Genomic DNA, 25,902 nt, shown 5'->3' on the forward strand with positions numbered 1-25,902 from the left:
ATTGGTACCAACCCCAAATGCCCTTCATGCAGATCAAATGTGATCCTCCGAGCAATGACTCTGCATATTAGAAACCACTGACCAATGTCGGAAAGGAAGTCCACACGCTGTACGGGTCCATTTACATGATGACTCTGGAAAAGGCATAGCTACAGGGACATGGGTGTGTACAGCAGAACTGCTCGAGGGGACTCCGGCAGAGTGATGCCTACTCTGAGACTTCATTGTGGTAATAGGTAGCCTGGTTATGTGTGTGTCAATCCATCAAACTGAACAACAGAAGATAAATTCTGCTGTGTGTAAATTAAATAAATTCTGTGTGTGCAAAACACAGAAACAGCCCTTACATACAGGACAGCAAAATCCAAGCAAGGAAATCCAGCTAAAATCAGTAAGTGGTATAGGCGTGGGAGCAATGAAGTGTGAACGTCTTTACTGCCTTGCTAGTTCTAGAGTTTTTGCAAATCAGTGTTTGACAGGCTGAGGTGGCTCAGCACATACTGCTGTTGTGGAGGATCTCAGTTCAGTGCCCAGCACCCACAGTGGCCTTTAACTTAAGCCTCAGGATCTGACACCCTCTTTTGGCCTCTATGGGCATCTGTACACCCCATCCCCCAACACACTTACATACACTCATCTTTAAAATCTTTGAAAATGTCAATCTGACACATGCTCGCTCACAGAGAGAGGAGAGAGAGAGAACTTAGACTGTGGGAGGTCTGCATTAAGAATTTCATGACCAAGTACCCACTGAAAGGTTCAGGCATTACGCTGGCCTGCCCCGTCACCTGGCAGAATCCACTCAGAATCCACTCCTGGTCAGCCCAGGGCTCCGTGGGAACTGAGTCTGCACACAGGTGTAGGGGATCCCTTTAAAAGACAGACCCTGCCCATTTACACTCTCTTTCCAGCCGTCGGCCTCTCTCCTCTTCCTTACTCTCTGCCTTGCTCTGTTCTTCCGTTTCTCTCCCTCTCGCTTTCCCGCCCCATAATAAACTATGGTTAATGAATCTCTTGTTCTCATGTCTCATCTTGCGCCTTTTTTCTAATTTAAGCAAAAGAATAACACCCACACTCATTTCTTCCTGCCTTCATGAGGTCTTCTAACTGGGCTGGAAAAATGTGTTTCCAGAAAGTCTGAAACATAATCTGCAAGATTGGCTGCTTCTTTGACTGTGTGGTATAGGGTTAGATATGGGTACCTCTACCTCCGTGTGAATGTCATTACACAGATACCGGGTTGGTTGGTTTGATGTATGTGTACACGGATGCAGGACCGCAGCTGCAGGGCACGGATAATGATTCACGGGACCAGGCTCAAATACAGGTTAAGTATGAGTTATCCCGGGGAGAGGTCACTTACACAAGCAGCAGATTCCCGTTCTAAGGATTTGCACAGACTGCTCCCTGTGACCCCACCAGACACAGGAGAGCCACCTCCCCTGACCCCCAAGCGTAACTCTCTCCCAGTCACGTCTCCCCTGTGACCACACCCAAACAGGCTGGTGCGGGCAGGGTGGGCATCACACTACACTGAGCCATCTTCCTCCATTGCTCTCTACCTTATTTACTGTCTTGGTACAGGGTCTCTCCCTGAACTGGAAGCCTGCGGTTTCCGATAAGCTGGCCAGCCAGTGTGTCTGCTGATCCACCTGTCTCTACCCTCTATGTGGGATTATTGGCACATGCAACTAACTGTGCCTGGCTTTTTACATGGGTGCTGGGGATTCAGACTCAGTACCAAGAAAGCTAGAGCTACCCAGAGATGTATGTATGTATGTATGTATGTATGTATGTATGTCAGTGTGAGTGCTCCTGGGTGTGTGTGTGTGTGTGTGTGTGTGTGTGTGTGTGTGTGTGTGTATGTATGTATGTATGTATGTATGTGAGTGCTCCTGGTGTGTGTGTGTGTGTGTGTGTGTGTGTGTATTATGTATGTATGTATGTATGTATGTATGTATGTATGTGAGTGCTCCTGGTGTGTGTGTGTGTGTGTGTGTGTATGTATGTATGTATGTATGTATGTATGTATGTATGTATATATGTATGTGAGTGGTCCTGGGGTGGGTGGGTGTGTGTGTGTGTGTGTGTGTGTGTGTGTGTGTGTGTGTATGTATGTATGTATGTATGTCTGTCATCGTGAGTGCTCCTAGCCTTCACCCACTGTCATTGAGTGTATTTAAAACAACAAACCAGCTGGAATGCTAAAGAATGATGCCTTTAAGTATTTCCTGTGGACAATCCCTAGCTTGGACTAAATGCAAGGAACTATTTGCTTGTTTTTCAGATGCAAAACAAGTCAGTTCTCGGCATAAAGTAGGTTTAGGCATCAGTTTGGCTTTAGGTGACAGAAATGCTAGCTTTATTTTTGAAGGGAGCAGAAAGCAAGACTTGATTTACTGAAGTCTTTTTCTGGAAGACTACATCAAGTAATTGGCGGTGATGATCTTCAGCTGTAGAATTGGGCTGACTTGTATTTTTTTACTGCTGTTCTTACACAGTTTTACAATGTAACAACTAGGTTTTATTTGCAAGCAAATATGTAGCAACTGTCAGGGTCTCTCAGTGGAACCAGAGTTTATAGATCAGGCTGTCTTGCTCCCTAGGTTGATCTGGGGACCCATCTTTGACTCTCAGTGCTGAAGTTACAGGTGGGCATCCACACCCCAGTCCTTACCTCTGCACAGCGATGAGCCATCACCTCGGCCCAAATTTCATTAAAAGAACTCCCCAGCAGGGTCACCGTATCCTTCTTTGTGGCTCTGGGCATGCTGGCTCCTCTTCCTACACATTTTCCACTGTTTCTCCAGCCTGAACTTTTGTGATTTCATACACTCCATGAAACTGAAGTCTGAGTTTACTGTGTTAACATTAGTTAACTTCCTGTGTCCTTCCAGTAAGTAGACTTGAGAGCAATGTATTAACAGTCTCAGCAGCAAAAGAGTATACAAATAGTTTAAGCAATCCAGCCTCCAGCTCCCCATTTAAGTATGAGAAGCACGGGTTATCTTTCCTCTGAAAGCTAAGGGGATGCCATGGGTATAGTGACCTCACAACTCAGGAGTCCAGAGCTCTTATCATGTTACTACCAGGAGCCAGGTAGTAGGCACACCCAGCTCTCTCAAGGCTGTTAACTAGACAATTATAGGTCGGGCCCCTTAATGCCTTCAGCCCTCAGTGCTCACGTTGCAAAGTGATTATTCTTCAGGTAGATGTTGGTATGGGTTAGCTCAGTGAAGTACTCAATATGTCTGAGTGCCCCATGTTAATCACGGCCTCTCCATAATTCCTTTCCAGAAGGCATTTAATTCCACAGCTCAGTCAGTCATGTGCAGATGTCAAGCTGGTTGGCCTAAGGTTTGTCAATGACACCAGAAAGTATCCTAACTGGCTGCTGATGGGTCTGTTACAGATCGCTCCAGCCGAAGCACCGGATGCTAAAGTGAGGATGGTGATTATCACTGGACCGCCAGAGGCTCAGTTCAAGGTATGTGCTGTCGAGGGCAGGGGGAACCAGAAGATGCCTTCTCCACCCACTGCATCAGGGAAACTCTAAAGGTCAGAGTGGAGCCAAGTATGGCGTTGGTTTACTGTCACCATTAAGATGGTGGGACCTTAACGCTCGCATCCACAGCTGCCCGCTAGTGAGCCTTGGAAACCCACCTGTCTTCACCATTCCTTCTTAGAGATGCTCTAACCTTTACATTGGCCCCTTTTCTCTTAGCCTTCACCAGCACTGTCGTAGGATTTTAGTTAGCAAGACTGGAGTTACAATGGCATGTGGCCTGGCTTGAACTACTGCACGCTTACTGGTATCTGGGGTCCTTTGGAGCTGGAAAATCTCTATGTATTCTGAGGTGATGGAGACAACTCAACAGCTAGACCCTCATTGCAAATCCTAGTTTGGCCATTTACCATTTGTTTGACCTTAGCACAATCTCATGTGCTATGACTGGTGATGACCATTTTTAAGTTACATGTATTTTTTTATGGGAGGAGCATCATGGCACGCATGTAGAGGTCAGACAATAACTTGTGTGAGTCGGCCTTCTCCCACCATGCGGGTCCCAGGGATGGAACTCGGGTTGCTGGGCTCAGTGGCATGTCCTCGCCAGCGCCACACCCGTGTCTTGGTCCTGTGCCCACTAACAGCATTCACCCAACCTTCCTTGGTCTCTGCTGCCAGCACACACGGTTACACTGCCTGCAGCTCAGCTGGCCATCTCGACTTGGAGAGGGGAGAACTAACAGAGCCTTGCTATTGGAGTGCTCTGCCCCGGTCCGTAGCTCAGACCCTCTTGTGTTTTGCTTAAGCCATCCATTAAAGGATTGAGTCAGTGAACATCTAAAGCTGCTTTCACACATTTGCAGAGAAACTAGACCCCACACATGCTTTGATACGTGGAATGGCCATTTCCTAGGTACCAAGGTGAAGTTTACCCCTGCCAGCAGCCTCATAGACCAAGACTGGGCTATGAGTGTGATACTTTGTAGCATGTTAGAAACCACAGGCTTGATACCCACCACACATGCATGCACATATGGTACAGACATACGTGCAGGCAAACCACTTGTACACATAAAGATATTTTTTTTAGAAAATTTTATAGATCTTATTTTTATGCATATGGGTGTTTTACCTCCAAGTTTTATCTATCAGGTAGATGCCCGCAGAGACCAGGAAAGGGCATCGGATCCCTGGAATTCGTTACAGAGGGGTTATTGGCTATCATGTGGGTGCTGGGAGTCAAACCTGGGTCCTTGGAAGAATACCCAGTTCTCTTAACTGCTGTCTCCCCACCTCCACACCCCACAAAAAAATGAATGGACTGGAGAGTGGAGGTGAATTTTGTCTTTTCTCTAGTCCCCTCAAATAAGCGTAGCGTCTCTGCACCCATGAACATACAGCTATTTGGGCTTTTATGGTTTGTCTTAGCAGCTTGTCAGATTAGCCTAACTTCCCAACTTAGGAAGTGGGAAGAGACTTCTTTCTCGATTGAAGTGTATGAAAATAATTAACAGTCGCACAGGAGTGTCCGTACGTACACCATCTAGTTGTGCACACTACACAGGGCATGGTAGTGACACCATCTAGTTGTGCACACTACACAGGGCATGGTAGTGACACCATCTAGTTGTACACACTACACAGGGCATGTTAGTGAGTGCCGGACGTGTACACTAACTTGATTTCCGCAGCCTTTAGGGAGAGGGAGGAGGAAGGAGACACTGTGGCCCAGGCTGGCCTCAGACTTAGAGAGCAGTGCTCCCCCTCAGCCTCCCACAAGTCATGCAAGCATTTTTATCTCCATAAAGCTGAAATCACCTGAGTAAGAGAATGGTTTAAAGCTGGGCGGTGGTGGCGCACGTCTTTAGTCCCAGCACTCAGGAGGCAGAGGCAGGAGGATCTCTGTGAGTTCGAGACTAGCCTGGTCTACAAGAGCTAGTTCCAGGACAGCCTCCAAAGCCACAGAGAAACCCTGTCTCGAAAAACAAAACAAAAAACAAAAACAAAAAAAAAGTGTTTGTGCTGGCTAGTGTCTGTCTGTTCCATTTAGACATGGGCTTTTGTTCCTTGTGAACCTGGTATCCCTGACTATGTAGTTCTTTCCTAGTTTCTTTTGCTCAAGAAAAAAGCAATCTGTTTCTTACTGCCAGAGGAGAGGCTTTATGAGTGAGAATGGCCATTTTCCAAAAAGTCTTTTTTGTTGTTGTTTTTTTGTTTTTTCAAGACAGGGTTTCTCTGTATAGCTTTGGAACCTATCCTCAAACTTGCTCTGTAGACCAGGCTAGCCTGGAACTCACAGAAATCCACCTACCTCTGCCTCCTGAGTGCTGGGATTAAAGGTGTGCGCCACCAACTCCCGGTGCATAAAGTCATTTTTAATTAGTCCTACTAATTGCTTTTATTTGCAGCAGAATATGGCTTATTCTTTGTAGTTGGTGTGCAGAATGGGTCTCACAATGGCATCATTACAAACGCATCACTGTACTTTGCTCCCTGGTTTATCCTTTTGTCAGTACCTTGCCTAAGAAACAGTTACTGTCAACCCTCTCTGGGGCTCCTCGCTGCTGTCTGTTATGCAACTCTCAGTCTTCATCCCAGACATTGATATACCACTGCTCTGGATGTATATTCCAGACTGATTTAGGCTGCCTTCAAGGTTAACCGACCTTGTTTCAAGTATGAATGACACTGATAGGCTATATTGTCATCTGTAGGCTCAGGGAAGAATTTATGGAAAAATTAAAGAAGAAAACTTCGTTAGTCCTAAAGAAGAGGTGAAACTTGAAGCTCACATCAGAGTGCCATCGTTTGCTGCTGGCAGAGTTATTGGGAAAGGAGGCAAAACGGCAAGTACCCCAGCAATGGCTGCACCATACTGGAAGAGGGCACTGCACGGACATAGCTCCTCTCCGGAGCTTTGGCTGCTTTATGAGAAGTGGGCCCACCTTGCCCAGTGTTTGGAGAGGTTCCCTTGTAACTCTAACCTGTTAGTGAGACTTCTGCATATTTCAGACCAGGGACTTGCAAGGGGCGTCCCGCATTATTTGACACATATAACCTGAACTCAATTAAGTCATTTCCAGATTTATAACTTTGAAGTAACATAGAACACGCCCTGAGCAGAGCTGGGTTTCTTTGGCCAGGTCTTAGTTCTAGTCATATTCAAATGGGAACACAGTGAAAGGTTAATGGATGAAGTGAGTGTGCTATGTGTCTGGCATATAGTAATGCTTAGTGATGTGATTTTCTCTATCTCAGGTGAATGAACTCCAGAATTTATCAAGTGCTGAAGTTGTTGTCCCCCGTGACCAGACGCCTGATGAGAATAACCAAGTTGTTGTCAAAATAACTGGCCACTTCTATGCTTGCCAGGCAAGTGGCCTCTAAAACCCATTCCACATATGTAGTGACCCTCTTGGGTGCTTAAGGTTCAAAGTGTTGGGTGGGGTTGTTGAAGTCTGCTGGTCTGCTGCTCCCCAGGCGGCCTTGAGCTCCTAGGCTTCAGAGGTCCCCCATCCCTAAGTTTCTGTGCTCACACACTGTCCCTGGCTGTGCTTGGCACATCTGGTTTTCCTTTCGGCCAGTATTTCAGCCTGATGCTTAGAGATAGAGTAACTTGTAACTTTGGACTATGTGGATTCTACGAAGTCTATCCTTTTGTAGGTTGCCCAGAGGAAAATTCAGGAAATCCTGTCTCAGGTGAAGCAGCACCAGCAGCAGAAGGCTCTGCAGAGTGGACCCCCTCAGTCAAGGCGGAAGTAAGGGCTCAGGAGACAGCCACCACAGAGGCAGATGCCAAACCAAAGACAGATTTGCTTAACCAACAGACGGGTGCTGACCCATCCAGAATCACACGCACGGGCATTTCCCTAGCCGGTTGTTTCTGAGGACCAGGCAACTTGAACTCCTGTCTCTGTGAGAATGTATACTTTATGCTCTCTGAAATGTATGACACCCAGCTTTAAAAAAAAAAAAAAAAAAAAAAAAAAAAAAAGTGGGGGTAGGGAAAGAGAAGAGCTCCGCACTTCCCTTGTGATATCAAAGTACAACAAATGTGCTAATTTTTTACATCCTCTTTAATGCCAGAGATTGGCATAAATGGTACATTCACTAAATTCATCAAATAAATTAGAAAAAATAGTTTGGATCAAAGTAGAATTTCCACAGGAACGTGCCGTTAAGCCATTAGAGTAGAACTGTTGTTACCTGTCTCTCTAACACTAACATGGATAACCTAAGGGAAGTGCCCACCGCTGCGGGTGGGGTATTAAACGTGGATAACCTAAGGGAAGTGCCCACCGCTGCAGGCGGGGTATTAAACGTGCATTTTTAATCAACTACCTCAGGTATTCAGGAATACAGTTAAAAGCAAAATTATTCCTTTTTTGAAAATTTTATATACTTTATAAAGAAACTCCAACCGTTTTTTAAAAAAAATAAAATTTAACAGTTATCAGCTGATAGGCAAATAATTGAGAAAGGAATTTTACATCTGGCTGGTGACAGTAAAGTTGGAAAATTAATTTTGCATTTTTTGAGCCTTTTGACAATAGTTGGAAAGTCCAATAAATGTTCAAAGATTTGGAGCAGTGCCTATTCTCGGAGAGCAGCAATGCCATGTATTCCTTTGTCTATAGTTGGGAAGGCTGATGTACTAACAGCAGAGTGGTGGCGGGTTTTGGAATGGCTAATCTAGAAAGAGCTTCAGAAGACTTGGATTTGTTTTAGCTATGTTCATGAATGCATAAATGCTTTGTCACTATCTAAAGGAAACACGTCACTGAAGAAATGCAGAATTTAAACAAAATCAGCTTGAGTTTGTCTCACAGGATGCTCAGCTTGCTAACACACGAACGAGATCAGGTGATACGGTGAACAGACACCAAGAGAACTGCTTTGTGGAGACCGGGGGCAGTCAGGTGGTGTGCCGGTGAAGGCAACAAAAAGCTCTGTCTCCTTGTGCTAGGCACTGTCATGGAAGATTTTTTTATGCAGTGGAAGTCAGTCCACTGAAAGTATTATCTAGAATGTAGCAGGGTTTCTGTATACCCTGCTCACTTGACAGTAAGTACAAGTAGGGAATGCACCAAATGGTTTTGGTTTGAAAAGATCTGTGAAAACACCTAACTGTTGAAAGGAAAACCCTTTGCCCCTTCCCTCACTTCCCTCCCTGTGGGTGGTCCTCAAGGCCATGCTGCTCTCTGAATTGTTTTTGTTACTTTGTTCTAAGGTGGTTACAGTCTGATCACACTGGCCTTGAGGGCATTATGTAACCCTTCAAAAAGTCATTTTGCCTCATTTGTATTTCAAGATTAACTTTACATGTTTCTTTTTTGTGAACATCAGCATATCATTTAGGCATTATGAAAATGATTTGAAATGTTTTCCGAAAAATTTTCATAAGACCAATTTATTTTGTAGTTTTAACCAAAAAGTGCCCCTTTTACAACTGAATTCACCTAACATTCATATTTTTTTCATACAATGGAGTTAAACTGATTTAAAAAAAAAAAAAAAAGTGATCGGTTCTTGTCTTTGGATTTCAGAGGAGATGTGTCTAAGGCCAGAACACTGCCTCAGTATTTGGTTTTTACAGTTTTCTTTTTAAAAACTGACAGGTGCTACATTCATGTCTGCTGGTCTCAATTCTGCCATGCTCACATCTAGCCTTCAGAGTGGCAAATCATGTGTTACTTTCACTTAAACATTGGTGGTGTGGAGTACCTGGCACAAGGAGTAATCCTATAATTGAGTTTTGTATTCACCATGTACGGATCATTCTCATCTATAACGTGCCCCAAACGCAGCTTCGTTTTCCAGGTACCTTGATACAGAATAAAGTTTTCATCATAAGCCACAGCTTTGTGTAGCGTTTTCAGTTGTGTGTTCTTGAGTCTGTTTCTACCACACACTTCTTACACTAGACAGTGATCGACTGGGAAGTTGTTTGTCAGCCCTGTCTGGTACACAAAGGAGAACCTTGATTATCCTACTTATTATAGACTAATAACTACAGATTTGCTTGGCTTTTTCCTAATCATCGAAATAATCTGAACAGAGAATCTGAGTTAATCTTGGAGATCAGTACTAGGATCCTAACCCTGATAGGATCTCAAGAGGAAAGGCAGTGTGCTGAAAACTGGAATTGAATTACTGGTTCTTGGCCTGTGAGCTAGTTTTTATCTACAGTCTGCACAGCCGTCATCAGCATGAGTGTCCAAGGGGTTGAGTAGACAAGGCTAGAACCTGCACTTACAGATGGCTCAGACACATCTTAGGGATGAAAGGCATCACTTTGTTTATTCACATTTGAACTCCACTGGAGTCAGGATCATCTTCTAGTCCAAGAATGAAGTCTTCAGGTAATGTCTCAGCTGCTATCTGGGCTAACTGATCATCAAAAGAACGTAGAGTCCATAATTTCTCTAATTCGTAGGTTTCTCTGGTTTCTGGAAGCATCAAATGGATCACCATACTGCCTATCAAGAACAGATAAAAATTACAATGAATAAAATTAATTTGCTTGTATTTTTATCAATGCCTCTGTCCCTTACCTTGGACTTCTGGGCAGATGGTACATCCCTTCCTACAAAGTGATGCACATCTGCCACTTAGCATGGAAATGAGGTCACCATGTAGCATCAATGACTGGTCTGCCAGATTCCTTCCTGTCTCCCAGGTTTTACTTTTCTGCACATTTTGTGAGCAAAGGTTTCAAAGACAATAGTCTATCAGATAGGGCTCGCCTCCAGGACAAAGGACAATTCTGCTCCTAACAATGCTTGAGTATCTATAAACATCTTTGATTGTCCTAACTGGAGAGAGGGGATCGGATACAGCTAATAAGCACCCTGTTCTGCAGTAGTCTTGAAGATGTTCTTCAAGGCCACAACAAAAACATCTGACCAAAACATGAATGTGACAAAGCCCTGGTTACAGCCTTGCTGTTGCACAGCACAGCAAATGAGCCCTCTTCCTCCATAAAAGACTCTTGGTGTATATGTTATCTGGCTGCACAAAGTTTATGATGCTGGTTACTGCCATTGCTGTAAGAAACGAGCTGCTTTTTCAGAATGGTCTTCATGAAACTGGAAAGGCAACTTGTGACCTGGCTAGTTTCCTGTCAACTTGACACAAGCTATGATCATCTGGGAAGAGAGAACCTCCATTGAGAAAATGCCTCAAGATTGGGCTGTAACATAAGCAGGCAAGCCGGTAGGGCATTTAATTCGTGATTGATGTGGTGGTGCCATCTCTTGACTGGTGGTTCTATTAAAAAAAAAAAAAAAAAAAAAAAAAAAAAGCAGGCTGAGCAAGCCACCAGTAAGCCCTAAGCAGCACTCGTTCTTGGCCTTTTCATCAGCTCCTGCCTCTAGGCTCCTTCTTGTCCTAGTCGCTCTTTTCAATGATCAACTGTTACATGGAAATGTCAGTGAGACAAATCCTTTTCTCCCCAAGTTGCTTTTGGTCACAGTGTTTCACCGCAGCCACAGTGACTATGACAGCTGGAAAGTAGGCTAAAATCTCAGATGCCTGCCTCCTGGCCCCAAGCAAGCAAGCATATAGCTGGCTATCGTTTCCCCTTAGTACTACAAATGTGACTGGGGGGGGGGGTTGAAACTGGCATATTAATACACCCATTACACATCTGTGTGGCCCCTTACATATATAGCATATAGTATGTCTTCTCTCAAGAGTTTACTATCCAGAGTACTTTGGTTAGGCAAAGCTTTCACATGTGAATGACACCACCTGAGCTATAATTAAATCAAACTTTTGTTACTTGAAACCAATTTCAAAAATCTTAATTTGCACACACCAGCCATCTTTTTGTAGCTGAAAACAAAGTTTAAATAATGGGTATGTATCTGTAAATTGCATTAATAGTAACTTACCAAAGTCCACACACAGCCAGTCATCAGCGTCCTTCCCTTCGATCTTGACATACGGATCACTTCTACATTTCAGGTGTTTATACTGGGAAAAAAAAAATTGGGTCATACATTTAGGGGAGAGTCTCTGCACCTACTTAGGACCTGTGAGTTTTCTAGGGCTGAATTTGGAAACTAGCTATTCATTTCTCACAGCCATCACGGGCAATTATGACTGCCCCATGATTCATAATTTACAGAAAATAATTTTATCCCTGAATCCTCTCCTCAGCTATATTTCTGTGGACTCAAATTGCCCAGGTCCTTCTAAGAAGGTCCCCTCACTCATCCTGAGTGCTAAGTACGCATCCCCCCCCCCCCCAGCTCCCCTCACTCTCTGGGGAAGCAGACCCTGTTTAAGACTAGGTCTCAGTACTGATTCCACACAAGCTTAGGATATGCTATAAAGCATTTTGTGTCTGATTTTCACCAAAGAACTATGGACATCAGTGCTCACCTGTTGCTGATACCATAGAAAACTGTTATAGAAGACAGGGAATTTGTTTGCTTGTTGAGACAGGGTTTCTCTGTGGCTTTGGAGGCTGTCCTGGAACTAGCTCTTGTAGACCAGGTTGGTGTCGAACTCACAGAGATTCACCTACCTCTGCCTCCCGAGTGTTGGGACAAAAGGTGTGTGCCACCAACGCCCGGTGAGACAGGGACATTCTAAGGACAAAGGCAGCTGAATGTGACCACACATGTTCTTAATTCAGGGAGGCTGAAACAGGTACTCAGGCTTTTTTATAGCAACTACTTTACTCACCAAGCCATCTTCCCAACCCTTCTCCACTTCTTACACAGGGTCTTGCTTTGTAGCCCTAGCTGGCCTCAGAACTGTGATCCATAACACTTACATAAAAAAGAGTGTAGCTGGGCTGTGGGGTCACACACCTTTAACCTCAGCACTAGGATGCAGGAAGATCTGAGTTCAAGGACAGCCTGGCCTACAGAGTGAGAACAGTCAGGGCAACACAGAGAAATCCTGTCTTGACAACCCCCCCTCCCCCCAAAGCAGAGTATAGCAGTGTGCACCTGTAACTACAGGCAGATCTCAGGGGCTAGTCAAGACTGAATCAGCAAATCCCAGTTTAGTGAGACTGTCTCAAAAAGTAACTTTGAGAATAGAGGAAGAAACTGGATGATGACCTCTGACCTCCACATGAACATAATTCCAAAGGCTAGTTGAGTGTGGTGAATTAGTTGGCAATCACAGCACCTGAAAGGCTGAGGCAAGTGGATCACAAGTTCAAGGCTAGCCTGGTTACACAAGGAGTCTGTCTTAAAAAAAAAAAAAAAAAAAAAATTACCACAAAGATTTAATGTGCAAGTGTGTGTGTGTAAAACAGCTGAAAGAGTAAACATCAGACTTCAATTACCCTACCTTCAATAATGGTTAGAGCAATCACATTTTTAAGGGACTTAATCAATGCTATCATCTAGACCCACTGAACAAATCATTCCATGTCACAACTGTATACTACTTTTCTGGTTATACCAGGAACAGTCTATGGCAACACATATTAACCAGACCACAAAGAAATGAGTAACTTTTTAAAATCTGTCATTTTGAGACAGGGTCTCACTATGTAGCTCTGGCTGGCCTCAAACTCAGATCTGCTTGCCTCTGCCTGCTAAATGCTGGGATTAAAGGCTTCCGATACCATATATTTATTCCTATACCATATAAACTTAATATATTTTTTTAATCACATAAAATATGTTCTCGCAGGGTGTTGGTGGTGCACGCCTTTAATCCCAGCACTCGGGAGGCAGAGGCAGGCGGATCTCTGTGAGTCTGAGACCAGCCTGGTCTACAAGAGCTAGTTCCAGGACAGCCTCCAAAGCCACAGAGAAACCCTGTCTGGGGGCGGGGGGAGGGGGGAGTTCTCATAGTAACGGAATGAAACTAGAAATCAACAAAAGGCAAATCTACAGATCGTGGAATTTATCAGTGTGCTTTAGCTAGCATGTTTAGAAAAGAGATGAAACGAGAAAACGTGGAGACATGAACATTAACTTTTGAGATACAGCAAAAGCATTGTTAAGAGGGAACTAAGAGATGCAGATGCATGCCCTGAAATCCTGACTGCAGCTCAACAGCCAAATGTGTACTGTAGAGAACAAGGAAATGAAATTGTCCATCACAGGGGCTGGAGAGATGGCTCAGAGGTTAAAAGCACTGGCTGTTCTTCCAGAGGTCCTAAGTTCAATTCCCAGCAACCACATGGTGGCACACAACCATCTGTGAGATTTGGTGCCCCCTTCTGGCCGGCAGGCATACATACAGGCAGAAGAACATTGTAGACATAATAAAAATCTTAAAAAAAAAAAAAAAAAGAAAGAAAGAAAATGTCCATCACCTAGACACATGACAAGGATGCCCACTTCAATTGGAAGGTCTAGCCAGAACAATTAAATGAAAGATAGAAAAGGCATCCAAATTGGAAAAAGAAATTTTTTTCAAAGAGTAAAATAGGAGCCAGGTCATGGTGGTCACACCTTTAATCCCAGGCTAGGGCTGTTACACAGAGAAACCCTGTCTGGGGAGGGGTGGGGAAGGGATAAGCTTGGCAATGGAGGGAAAGAGGCTTGTCCACTGCAAACCATAAAGCACTGCAAAAAGATACTAATAAATGGACAGATGCCCATGCCCATGGACCGTTAAGATGCTGTACTAGTTACTCTCTGTTGCAACTTATAAAAGGAAGAGTTCGTTCTGGCTTCTGGTTCCTCAGAGAGCCATAAGAGTTGGGGAGGGATGGTGGTAGGTGCTGGGGTGGGAAACTGAGATGACATCTTTACCACAAACATAAAGCAGAGGGTGACTGGAAGTGGGATGGGGCTATGAACTCTCAAGAGTCCACACCCAATGACATACTTTGTCCAGCACAGCTGCACTTCCCATAAACTTCCCAAGTGGTACCACCAGCTGGGGACCAAGTGCTCAAACATCTGAACCAATGAGAGATGCTTCTCATTCAAACATTACAGACGCCAATACTTCTCAAGCAACCTCAAAATGGATTAAAATACCTAAGCATAAAACTTGAAATTAAAACCCTCAAGAGAAAAAGGAATAATTGTTCGTGAGAATTAAATCCTTTTGGAGCTTAGGGGTATAGTTCAGTTGTAGGATGTTTGCATGGCATGCTCAAGACACTGGTTTCAACTGGAGCACTATAATACATCAAACGACACTATCCACAAGGTCACATGACCACCACAGAACGGCAGGATTTGCAGGTCACATATTTGACAAGGAATTTATATACAGAGAACAGAACTCTTTAACAAGACTGATTTTTTAAAACCAGGCTAAGCTTCAACTCCAGTGTGCCCAGGGTCCCCTGATAAACTGGGGCTTTGGTTCCAGTGGTATCCAAGGTCCATGTGGGTGTGGGGTTCTGACTCTAAGATTCCAGGGGCCACTGCAGGATCCTGAGGATTTTGCTGTGTTCCCAGAGGTTACTTTGGGCCTTAGGCTATAACCACAGTCCCCACTTGCTTGGGTTTGAAGTTTGGTGTCCTTCCTTTAGCAGTTCAGACTCCACCTGGCTGCCTTAGTACAAGCTGTGCAGCCCCACCCCTGGTCCTCGCACGTGACTAAAACAGGAGCACCTCAGCAACTCAATTTGGCAATCAACACCAAGCTTCACCAGTCCACACAGCCGAAGCTCAGTGTATACTCCTGTAGCACAGTGGTTCTCAACCTTCCTAATGCTACAATCTTTTAATACAATTCATGTTGTAGTGATCCCAACTATAAAATTTTTTTCCTTGCTATTTCATAATTAACTTTGCTACTGTTATGAATCATAAATATCTGTGTTTTCCAATGGTCTTAGGTGACCACAGTGAAAGACATTTGACCCTAAAGGATCACAAGCCACAGGGATAACCCACAGGTTGACAACTGCTCCTTTAGGAAGGGTTTCATAAAATATCCAACAGGCTCACAAGGGGAAGTCAGAACAAATCCACTCTAACAGACATATAAAACATGACGCTACCACCTATACCAACCCACTAACTGCCCTAAGAAAAAACTAGAGATAGTTGAAATGCATGAGAAAGAATTCAGAGGTTTACTTTTTTTTTAAGGCAAATTTTTTTTAAGATTTTATTTATTTATTATGTATACAACATTCTGCTTCCATGTATATCTGCACACCAGAAGAGGGCACCAGATCTCTTAAGGGATGGTTGCGAGCCACCATGTGGTTGCTGGGAATTGAACTCAGGACCTCTGGAAGAGCAGTCAGTGCTCTTAACCTCTGAGCCATCTCTCCAGCCCCGAGGTTTACTTTTTTTAAAGAATTAATGATCATATATAAAATACACAAATCAGGAAATCTATCCAAGACTTTCACAAGGCAGTCTCCAGAGTGGACTGTAGCAGTTACTAAATTGAAGGTGAAAGTCTAAAATGTAGAGGCAAAATTCAAGGAGACTGAAACATTGAAAAACAAATATTTGAATGTCGTGTGTGATGGCACATGCCTTTAATCCCAGCATTCAGGAAGAAAAGATAGTCATCTCTTCGAATCCAAGGCCAGCCTCGTCTACAAAGCAAGTTCTGGGATAGGCAAAGGCAGGGCTACATGGAGAAGTTCCAGGATAGGCTCCAAAGCTACACAGAGAAACCCTGTCTTCAAAAACAACAACAACAACAACAACAACAACAACAACAAAATAATAGTAAGAAGAAAAAAGAATCAAAAGGGGGAAAAAGGAAATTTAAAAAAAAAAAAAAAAAAAGGACTGGCCACCATTGACAGACAAGGGAATGCATAATAACAATTCATTTTGACCAAATGGGCTCCATCCAAGAAAAGCAAAGTTAGTTCAACATAACAAAAACAAAAACAAAAAAAATCAATGATGCTAGAATGGCTCAGCATGCCTTTGTGATAAAAGTTCTGGGGACTTTAGGAATAGATGGAACATACCTCAAAATAATCAAGTCTACTACATATAACAAACAGGTATCCAACATTATGTTAAATGGAGACACACAGTATTTCCTCTAAAATCAGGATCAAGACAAGAATGCCCATTCATTCCTCTTATATGATACAGTATTGTAAGTTTTAGCTGTATCAATTAGGTAAAAGAAAGACAAAAAAGAGAAAATAGAGAACTAGGCCAGTTTAATCTCAGTAATTGGGAGGTAGAGTTGAGTAGATCGCTGAGTTCAAAGCCAGCCTGGTCTACAGAATAGTCCCAGAACAGCCAGAGAGCTACACAGAGAAACCAAAAAAAGCCAGGTATGAAGCACACCTTCAGTCCCAGCACTCAGGAGGCAGAGATTATGGATCTCTGAGTTCCAGGACATCCTAGTGTTTTACAGCTGAAACCTTGTCTCAAAAAAATAAATACATAAATAAATAAATGAAAGGCAAACCAATCCTTTATTTGTAAAGAACACAATTCTTTATATAAAAGACCCAAGAGTCTACTAGAAAACTCTTGAGCCTAATGAAAACTTCATGTTGCAGAATACAAAGTCAATGTGTGTGTATCTTTAGTGACTTTCACATACATCAACAATGTACTCTCAAAGAAAGCAACTGTGTATATACGTATATGTGTCTTTAATTACCACTATATATATCAACAACGTACTCTCATAGAAAGCAACTGGGGAAAACAATCACATTAAAAATAACTTCAAGGGCTGGTGAGATGGCTCAGAGGTTAAAAGCACCGACTGCTCTTCCAGAGGTCCTGAGTTCAATTCCCAGCAACCACATGGTGACTCACAACCATCCGTTATGAGATCTGGTGCCCTCTTCTGGTGTGCAGATATACATGGAAGCAGAATGTTGTATACATAATAAATAAATAAAATCTTTAAAAAAAAATAAATAACCTCAAGCCGGGCGGTGGTGGTGCACACCTTTAGTCCCAGCACTCTGGAGGCAGAGGCAGGCAGATCTCTGTGAGTTCAAGACCAGACTGGTCTACAGAGTGAGTTCCAGGATAGGCTCCAAAGCTACAGAGAAACCGTCAGGAAAAACCAAAAAAATAAAAATAAAAATAACTTCAAGGAGCTGGAGTGATAGCTCAAGTGGCTGAGAGCACATGCTGCTATTCCAAGGAGCAGGGTTCAATTCTCAGCATCCACATGGCAGCTCACTCCTGTTCCAGGGATTCTGATTCCCAAATACAGACATACTTGCAGACAAAACACAATGATTATAAAATAAAAAATATTACTTTTAAAAACTTATAAAAAAATAACTTCCAAGCCAGGTGCCTTTAATCCCAGCACTTGGAGGCAGAAGCAGTTGAATTTCTGTGAGTTCAAGGCCAGCCTGGTCTACAGAGTGAGTTCCAGGACAGTTAGGGCTACACAGAGAAACCCTGTCTTGAAATTTCAACAAAACAAAACTTCAAAAACAAGTATTTAGGAATGTATCAAGCCAGAGAAGAGCTCTACAACAGAAACTTGAGGACAGGGAAAAAGAAACTCCCAGAAGACACTCAGAAGGAAAGAGTGAAAATGGCTTTACTACCTGAATTAATTTACTGATTTAATGCGATACCTACCAAAATTCCAGTGCCATATTTCACAGGGTTAAGAAAAAGAAAAAAAAAAAAAAGGAAAAAAGAAGGAGAAGAAGAAGAAGAAGAAGAATTTATATGGAACAAAAGACCATGAATAGCCAAAGCAATCCTAAGAAGTAGGAACAATGCTGGCCTCAAATTATACTACAGAATTATTTTGATGGACAGACTGTCACAGGTATAAGAATAGACAAGTAGGGGCTAGAGAGTTGGCCCTGTACTTAAGAGCATGTATTGCTTATGGTAGCCAACAACCATCAGTAACTCCAGTTGCAGGGAATAAAACACCATCTTCTGAGCTCCAAGATAACCAGGTACACAAGTGGTGCACATACATACATACATACATACATACATACATACATACATACATACATACATACATTCTGAGCATGTATGCAAGCATATGCATGCATGCAAGCATAAAATTTTAAAAGTCTAAGAAAATTGTTGGGCATTTGTGGCACATACCTTTAATCCCAGCACTTGGGAGGCAGAGGCAGGTGGATCTCTGTGAGTTCAAGACCAACCTGACCTACAAGAGCAAATTCCAGGACAGCCTCCAAAATCACAGAGAAACCCTGTCTGGAAAAAACAAAAGAAAAAAAAAGTCTAAGAAAATTATAAATGTAAAAGATTTATAGGCCAATGGGATAGTAGAGGACCCAGACATAAAACTGCTGTGCTTACTTAATTTTAAAGGAGACAAAAACAGATATTGGGGGGGGGGGGGTCTGATTGAACAAACGGTGCTGGTAAAACTGGCTATCTACCTCAAAATAATTAAATGAGATACCTTCTACCGAACTCATGGATCCAAGTCTTTAATTTAAAACACTAGAACTTTTAAAAGAAAACATAGGGAATTCTCTTAAGACATTGGGGTAAGCAAGAATTTCTGAATAGAATACCAATTGCACAGGAACTGACCCCGAGTGTCAACAGACTGGGGTACATGGAAGTAAAAGACTTTGAGTCTGGTTAATTTCACTATGTGATGTTTACTATTCACAAGTCCTTGATAATAAATTTTAATTTAAAAAAGTTAAAAACAGAATGACTGTATGATCCAAATATTACACTTCTAGAAGCACACCCAAAATAATTAAAATCAAGAACATGACTAGGCAGTTCTATGCCCACATTTAAAGTAGTCACAACAGCAGAAAGCTGGACACAACCTAAGTGTCCATCACTGGGTGAATGATAACCAGGGCTATACAGAGAAACTCTGTTTAAAAAAAAGAATCTTCCTCTCTTCCTCCACACTATCATATTGTACCAGGTCTGCTTTCAAACCTGGTATTTTATGGGCCTTCTCTAGTCATCCTCAGCTGTTCTTAATTGCCTTTTGTTTGACCAACTTTTAACAATTATGGTCTATTCCCCTGTATAATGGTGCAAAAATCCGACAGAAGCTTCAGTATGTATACTTTCCTTGTTCTGAATCACACTCAACTGGAAAATGAACCCTCTTCCTTTCACACTGTGAATTTACAGGGCAAGGGTTACCTATATTTCACTTTTACCTTCCCAATACTGCATAGTGTTTGGGGAACATCCTAGCAGATGGGCCTGGGCTACGGTAGCTGAACAAGATAGACTAAGCAAGACAGAAAGGCAGAGATCCTCTTTTAAACAAAACACCTTTCCTAAGGTGCTTTTGAGCTTGGCCATCGCCATAGCAACAAAAAAGAAAACTAGGACAAGAAGCATTGCCTAGAACTTTTTGAAAATTATGCAAATTTATATGGCTGTCCAGTGGCAGAAATCACAGCCACACGTGGAAACTGTGGCTAGTTTAACTGAAGAACTATATTTCAAAGTCTGATATACATCTGAATAGCCATTTCTGGAACTGGAGAGAAGGTTCAGCAGTTAAGAGCACCTGTTGCTCTAACGGAGGACCTGTTTGGCAACCACATTTGGTGCCATACACTCACACAGGCATATACACATCCATTTAATTTAAAGTGTTTTTTTGTTTGTTTTTAGAGACAGGGTTTCTCTGTGTAGTCCTGACTGTCCTGGAGCTCACTCTTGTAGACCAGGCTGGCCTTGAACTCAGAGATCTGCCTGCCTCTGCCTCCCAAGTGGTGGGATTAAAGATATGGGGTCACCACACCTGGCTAACTTGAAATGATTTTAAGGGCTGGAGAGTTGGCTCAGAGATTGACAGTACTTGGGCTCAATTCAGAGCAACTACACGGCAGCTCACAACTTTCTTTAACTCCAGTTCTATAGGGTCAAACACTTTCCTCTGACCTCTGAAGGCATGCATGAGGCATACACATAAAATAAACATGCTGAATCTTTTAAATAAATTTTAAAACTCTTTCAATGGCCACTTGTGGCTAGAGGCTATCATACTGGTGTTGTTCTAAAACACTCTGGCATGTACTATCTTCTGGCTTGTTTCAGGGTATTAATCTTTCCTGTCACAAAAGACAAGAATTTGAAATACCTGGATTCAACAGAGTTAAATACTTGTTCCCAAGCCTTTCACTGTGAAAAACCATTAAATGACTCTTGGAAATTCTGAGATCTGTGCTTTCTCTGTAGCCTCTCACAGTGGCTTATCCCAAGGATTATTCCCACCCTAATGTACTAAAGTTATTCTCTATGTAAACGTTCAAAACAAAAGATTGCATAGCATCCTACCATCTTCACAATGTAGTAGGCCATAGCGTGTAAGTGTCGGCTGGAAGTCCCACTACCAACTACAAAGTAGTCTGCGTATCTCATTTCTGGAGGAACCTTGATCACACAAATGTCTCTTGCATTTTCTTGCCTCAGAAGTGAAACCAGCATATCGATGTCAAACTTGGCGCCAATGTGATCTGAAATGTAGAAGTACCTGTGTCAGATGGCCAAGGAAAAAAAAAAAAACAGACCTACAGGTATCCAGAGAAGCAGACAAGTCGCAGCTCCTCCAAGAGTGTATTTACATCCAAAATGATTTGGTGAAAAACAGGCAGGAGGGTCCCAAGTTCAAGGCTAGCCTGAGCAACTCAGTGAGACAATGTCTAAAAAAATTAAAACAAAACAAAACAAAAGCTGAGAATGTGGATCAGTGGAGGGATGCTTGCCTGGCACGTATAAGGCCCTGGATCCAATTCCCAATATCATCTGCACTCAAAACCAAGCAGCGAACCAAAACAAAAATGAGCTCAAAACTGAACCTGGGCAGCAGTTTCTTAAAGCACAGTTCAGTTTTTCCAGGCAGAATGATCAGATCACACAGACACTGAATACATTTGCTATTACCAAAGCAAATGTACCAAAGCAAGTAGCAAAGACACAACATAACAGCAAATGCAGAGACGCTACAGGCAAAGCAGTAGCACGGCTGGCAGAGACGTCAACATCATGGGGCATGTTAGATTGGATCACAGCTAGAAAGGTCACTGAACCGTAATTGCGAGGTAGGTGGGTTCTCAAGAATTATCTGGTCTACAGCCATCCACGGGTAGGAAGAAACATGGCTGTCGGGACTAGCGCTGCTGAGACCAACCAGTTAAAAGAGTTAACAGTGTAAGAGGGTCTCATTTTGAGACATGTTTTTCTTGTTAAGCAATCAGGGTTAACAACTGTTAACTTGTCTTTTTCTTTTTGTTAGCGATTTAGACAGCGTTCTAAAAACGAATGCTAGAGTGTATAAACTCGCAGTATTTTAATTTCAAAGCACCTGGGAGTTAAGTCCACCGAAGGCTCGCCCTCTCCTACTCTATCACCTCTCAGAGAGCATCTTCTTGCTGTCATTGACCTCTCTCGCGAGCTTCCGAAACCGCTGGCAGTAACTGACGGGTCTTAATCGGGCCGCAACTCCTCTCAAATCTTACACGGGCGGGAGCTCCAGGCTGCTCAGAACCCTCACGCCCCAACACACTCAAAATCCCTTTCCTACGCCCCTGGGTGGACCCTGGGGCGGGGTGCGAGCAGCCGCGTGGCGGGGCTTTGCGGACGGCCTGTCTCCTAGCCTCCGGGTCTCTGGGCTGGAAGAGGGAAGCGGCCCGGGCAGCCTCCTCTCAGGTCCCTTCCAGCTCCGCGTGCGCCCTGCACTCGCCCCGGAGGCCGCCGGGGCCGGCCCTGCCACCCGCTGTCCCGCCCGCCTACCTGCGGCCCGGGGCGGCGGGGCGGCGTCGCCACCGGTCCGCTCCTCCGGCTGACGCCCCCGGGGCAGGCTGCTCTCCGGGCTCGGGGTCAGGCGGGTCGCGGGCCCCGCCGAGAGCCATCGCTCCGCCGGCCGAGGAGGCCGCGAGGGGCCCGCTCGCTGCGAGGCCAGCCCGCGCCACAGCAGCGGCCACAGACGGCGCGCACAGCCCGCGCTCATGGCGCTCGCCGCGACTCCGCTGGGGGCGGGGCCCTCAGAGCGGCCCCGGGATTCTACGTCACGGCGTGGGCGGAGCCCGCGACCGAAAGCGGAGGCGAGGAGGGCTCGGCCCAAGCTGGGGCGGTTTCCAGGAGAGCAGGACGGGAGTGGCGTTGCCGCTTTCGGTCCTAGGCCGGGCTTGTCTCAAGAGCTAGTTCGCAACAGCCAAGACTACGTAGAGAAACCCCGGCTCCAAAAGCCAACAAAAAAACAAAACAACTAAAGCGAGTCCAAATAGTCCTCATGGGACTGCAGAGATGGCTCTGCGGTGACAAGCACCAGCTGCTCTTCCAGAACCCACAAGGTGGTTCACAACCTTCTGTAACTCCAGTTCCACGACGTCAAACGCCCTCCTCAGGCCTTCAAGTGCGCAGACATATGGAGGCAAAACACCTGAAACACATAAAAAAATAAATAATCCAATGACTCTTTCAAACAAACAAAAAAAAAGTTTTGGCAGTGTATCCAATATGGTTAGTTGCCTCCAGAAGAAGATATGGGTTATTAAGTGAAAGCCTCAATGCCAGGTTTAGGATACCATCCTCAGTACATTACTGATCAGGGAGGCCCCAGCCCCCCCTAAAAACAACCTAGGCTATTGCAATTATTTTTCAAGACACGGAGAAACCAAGCCGGAACTAATCTGAAAACTTTCTCCCTGCAGGCCAGCTTTCATAGTATCAGGAGGTGGTGTGCAAATCACTGGGGGAGAAAAGTAATCAGACTTACCAGGCAGGTTGTGCCTGCCCACTGGTGCAGCAGTGGGATGCGTTATGGGGTTCACCAACCACTTTCTGATTAGATTTGATTCTACCTTAGGGGAGGGAATTCATGCCTCGTACTGTAAACCTTGTCAAAACAAAAACATGCCTGGGGAGGTTATAGGCCCTAGGGGTAAACCTACTACTATTGTTTTGCTAAGTGGACATGTTGTCAAACTGCCTTTTAAATGTTTACATTAGGGCTGGAGAGATGGCTCAGAGGTTAAGAGCACTGGCTGCTCTTCCAGAGGTCCTGAGTTCAATTCCCAGCAACCACATGGTGGCTCACAACCATCCGTTATGAGATCTGGTGCCCTCATCTGGTGTGCAGATATACATGGAAACAGAATGTTGTATACATAATAAGTAAATAAAAGCTTTAAAAAAATAAATGTTTACATTAATGGAGTAATGCCATTCTCAACCCCGGTCAGAATGACTTCTTTATGCAGTGGATAGCAGTTAATACCGAGACTCATAAGTGGCCAAAGTACTGGAACTCTGTGAATGTTGAGTGCTTACCTCTAAATGGGACATCTATGTCAAACCCTCCCCTAAGGTACGGGAACCATCATGGTGCCGAGAATGGGAAGCCGTAAGAACTGGGGACTGGGAACGTGTGTTGTGAGACGCTGTCCTGTGGACATGACTCACAGCAACTATAGTTACCTGCATGAAATCAAACCAACTAATATTACAGCATAGAGGGGCCATGAGGCCTCACCCCTAGCTGAGGAGCTACTGGCAACTGGTAGCTGTTGGGGGAAGAGGAGTTATTTTTCTCTCTAGGTGGACCAACTGGTAGGTCACTCATGCTTCGGAGCATAAAGGTAGCACTGACTGAACTCAGGGGCTACACAAAAAAACGGACATGAATGTGGGAGGGGCTGTTGGGGGAAGAGGGAGGAGAGAATTGGGAGCAGATATGATCAATATCAAGATATATATATATATATATATATATATATATATATATGTATTATGTATATGCATATATAAAGTTGCCTATGGGTAAATTTGTAAATATTCTTTAAAAATATCCAGATTCCTTTGAAAACATGAAATCCTATGAGAAAACCTACTATCCTGGATTAAAGCGGGACAAAGAGTAAAGGCCATATTTAGGAAATGTTCGAGGGTCAGCCCCTCACTTACAGCCCTTGCATGAAGTTTCCACCAGTGGACAGCCGTGTAGGGGCCACCTCTGTGAGAATGCTGGAGTGACCAGGGTTATATACTTAGTGGACAAACTGAAAACAAAAGGCAAATTTCTGAGAAGAAAGCTTCCTGAGTAGCCCCAATACCCAGAGCTCTGCCAAATACATATTAGGTATCCCAAGTTGACTGATACTGCTTAATTCTTTTTGTTGCTCTTGTTCATATGTTTGTTTTGATTTTTCAAGATGGGGTTTCTCTTCATAGCCCTGGTTGTCCTTGAACTCTGGAACTCAGTCTGTAGACCAGACTGTCATTCTTTTTAGTTGCTGTTTTTCTGAAACAGGGTTTCTCTGTGTAGTCTTGTGCTATCCTGGAACTCACTCTGTAGACCAGGCTGGCCTCGAACTCATGGAGAGCTGCCTGCCTCTGCCTCCCCAGTGCTTGGATTAAAGTCTCGAGCCACTATCGCCAGGCTGTTTTGTTTGTTTTTTAAAGGAACATCAAACATTAATGTTGGGAAATGTTTTATCAAATTCAAAAACTTGCGAGGAGTGGCGGTGTATGCCTTTAGTCCCATATTGGGAAACAGAGGTAGGTGGATGTCTGTGAGTTCAAGGCCAACCTGGGTCGACTTAGTAAATTCAAGGCCAACCAAGGTTACATGGTAAAACTCTGTCCCTAAATAAATAAATAAATGCAGAAAGAGTGTAAGTTCCTGTGTGCACAGCCATAGTGATAAGCTCTGAGTGATTCAAGCTGCAACATAAGAATGTGAACTGACTACACCACCTCTGCCCTTGGCAACATCTGGAATAGATGATTGCGTTATGATAAAGACTCAAGACTCATTTCAAGAGGCTTTTGGTCCCTTTTATGGAATTGTTTTTGAAAGGGGATAAACTAAACTAAAAGGCTTCACTTCTAAGAATGAAAGGACCAGACCCTCACTCAGCCCCTGCTTTAGCAGCCATGACAGGCTATAGAAAAGTAGTCCTCTGACACAAAGAACTCCCCAGCCTCCTAAGTACTTGGTTCCTGGGAACTGTTTGGCCACAAAAGAAACTCCAGGCCAGACCAAAACCTCCCCTATAGTCTCCAGGATACAGTTCTGAAAACTATAGGTATCTATGAACAACAGGCCACCTGCAAATAACAAGACAGAGCCATAGAAACCACAGAATGTCCCCTCTCAGCACTGACCAATGAGAATACCTGGTACACAGGTATTTCATGCCAAAATACGACTTTGAGAAATTCTCCTGATTGTTCCCAAATGTCAACCAATCAGAAACCAACCTGTACCTACTGATGTAATCCTGTAACTTTTGTCTTTAAAACCTAGCAGTAGACAGGGAACTTCACCCCCTCTGGAGGCTGCTGCATCAGCTAGCTAGACGGGGTCCCTCCCTTGGTAGGATAAACAATTAATACACCTTGTGCATTTGCATCGGTGGTCTGTCTCCCTGGTCTCTTTGGGGATCCTTGTGACTCAGGCACAACACTACGATCAGACTTAAACTTTGTTTCCAGATAACAATTTCTTTTATAAGGTGGGATTAGATAGTCTAATGACCCCTATCTTTGAAATGCTTAGATGGAAGG

General features: G+C 43.9%; 2 protein-coding genes across 2 annotated transcripts in view; one reads left to right on the top strand and one right to left on the bottom strand.

The window, feature by feature from the left end:
* Igf2bp3 (insulin like growth factor 2 mRNA binding protein 3) overlaps positions 1 to 9,367 on the top strand; it is a 134,486-nt gene extending 125,119 nt beyond the window's left edge. Inside the window, exons 12-15 of the mRNA XM_027429579.2 lie at positions 3,413 to 3,487; positions 6,223 to 6,354; positions 6,767 to 6,880; positions 7,172 to 9,367. Coding sequence (XP_027285380.1) covers positions 3,413 to 3,487; positions 6,223 to 6,354; positions 6,767 to 6,880; positions 7,172 to 7,270 — 420 coding nt within the window. The 3' untranslated portion in view covers positions 7,271 to 9,367. The remainder of the gene's footprint in view (positions 1 to 3,412; positions 3,488 to 6,222; positions 6,355 to 6,766; positions 6,881 to 7,171) is intronic.
* On the bottom strand, positions 8,901 to 22,505 carry Malsu1 (mitochondrial assembly of ribosomal large subunit 1). The gene is given in 5 exon segments (XM_027429580.2): positions 8,901 to 9,838; positions 9,840 to 9,987; positions 11,404 to 11,485; positions 20,671 to 20,849; positions 22,126 to 22,505. Coding segments are annotated over 5 exon segments (657 nt in total). The 5' UTR covers positions 22,343 to 22,505; the 3' UTR covers positions 8,901 to 9,807.
* Positions 22,506 to 25,902: the final 3,397 nt, after the last annotated feature.

This window comes from Cricetulus griseus, chromosome 8, assembly GCF_003668045.3.
Source record: "Cricetulus griseus strain 17A/GY chromosome 8, alternate assembly CriGri-PICRH-1.0, whole genome shotgun sequence".
NCBI classification, from domain to species: Eukaryota; Metazoa; Chordata; class Mammalia; order Rodentia; family Cricetidae; genus Cricetulus; species Cricetulus griseus.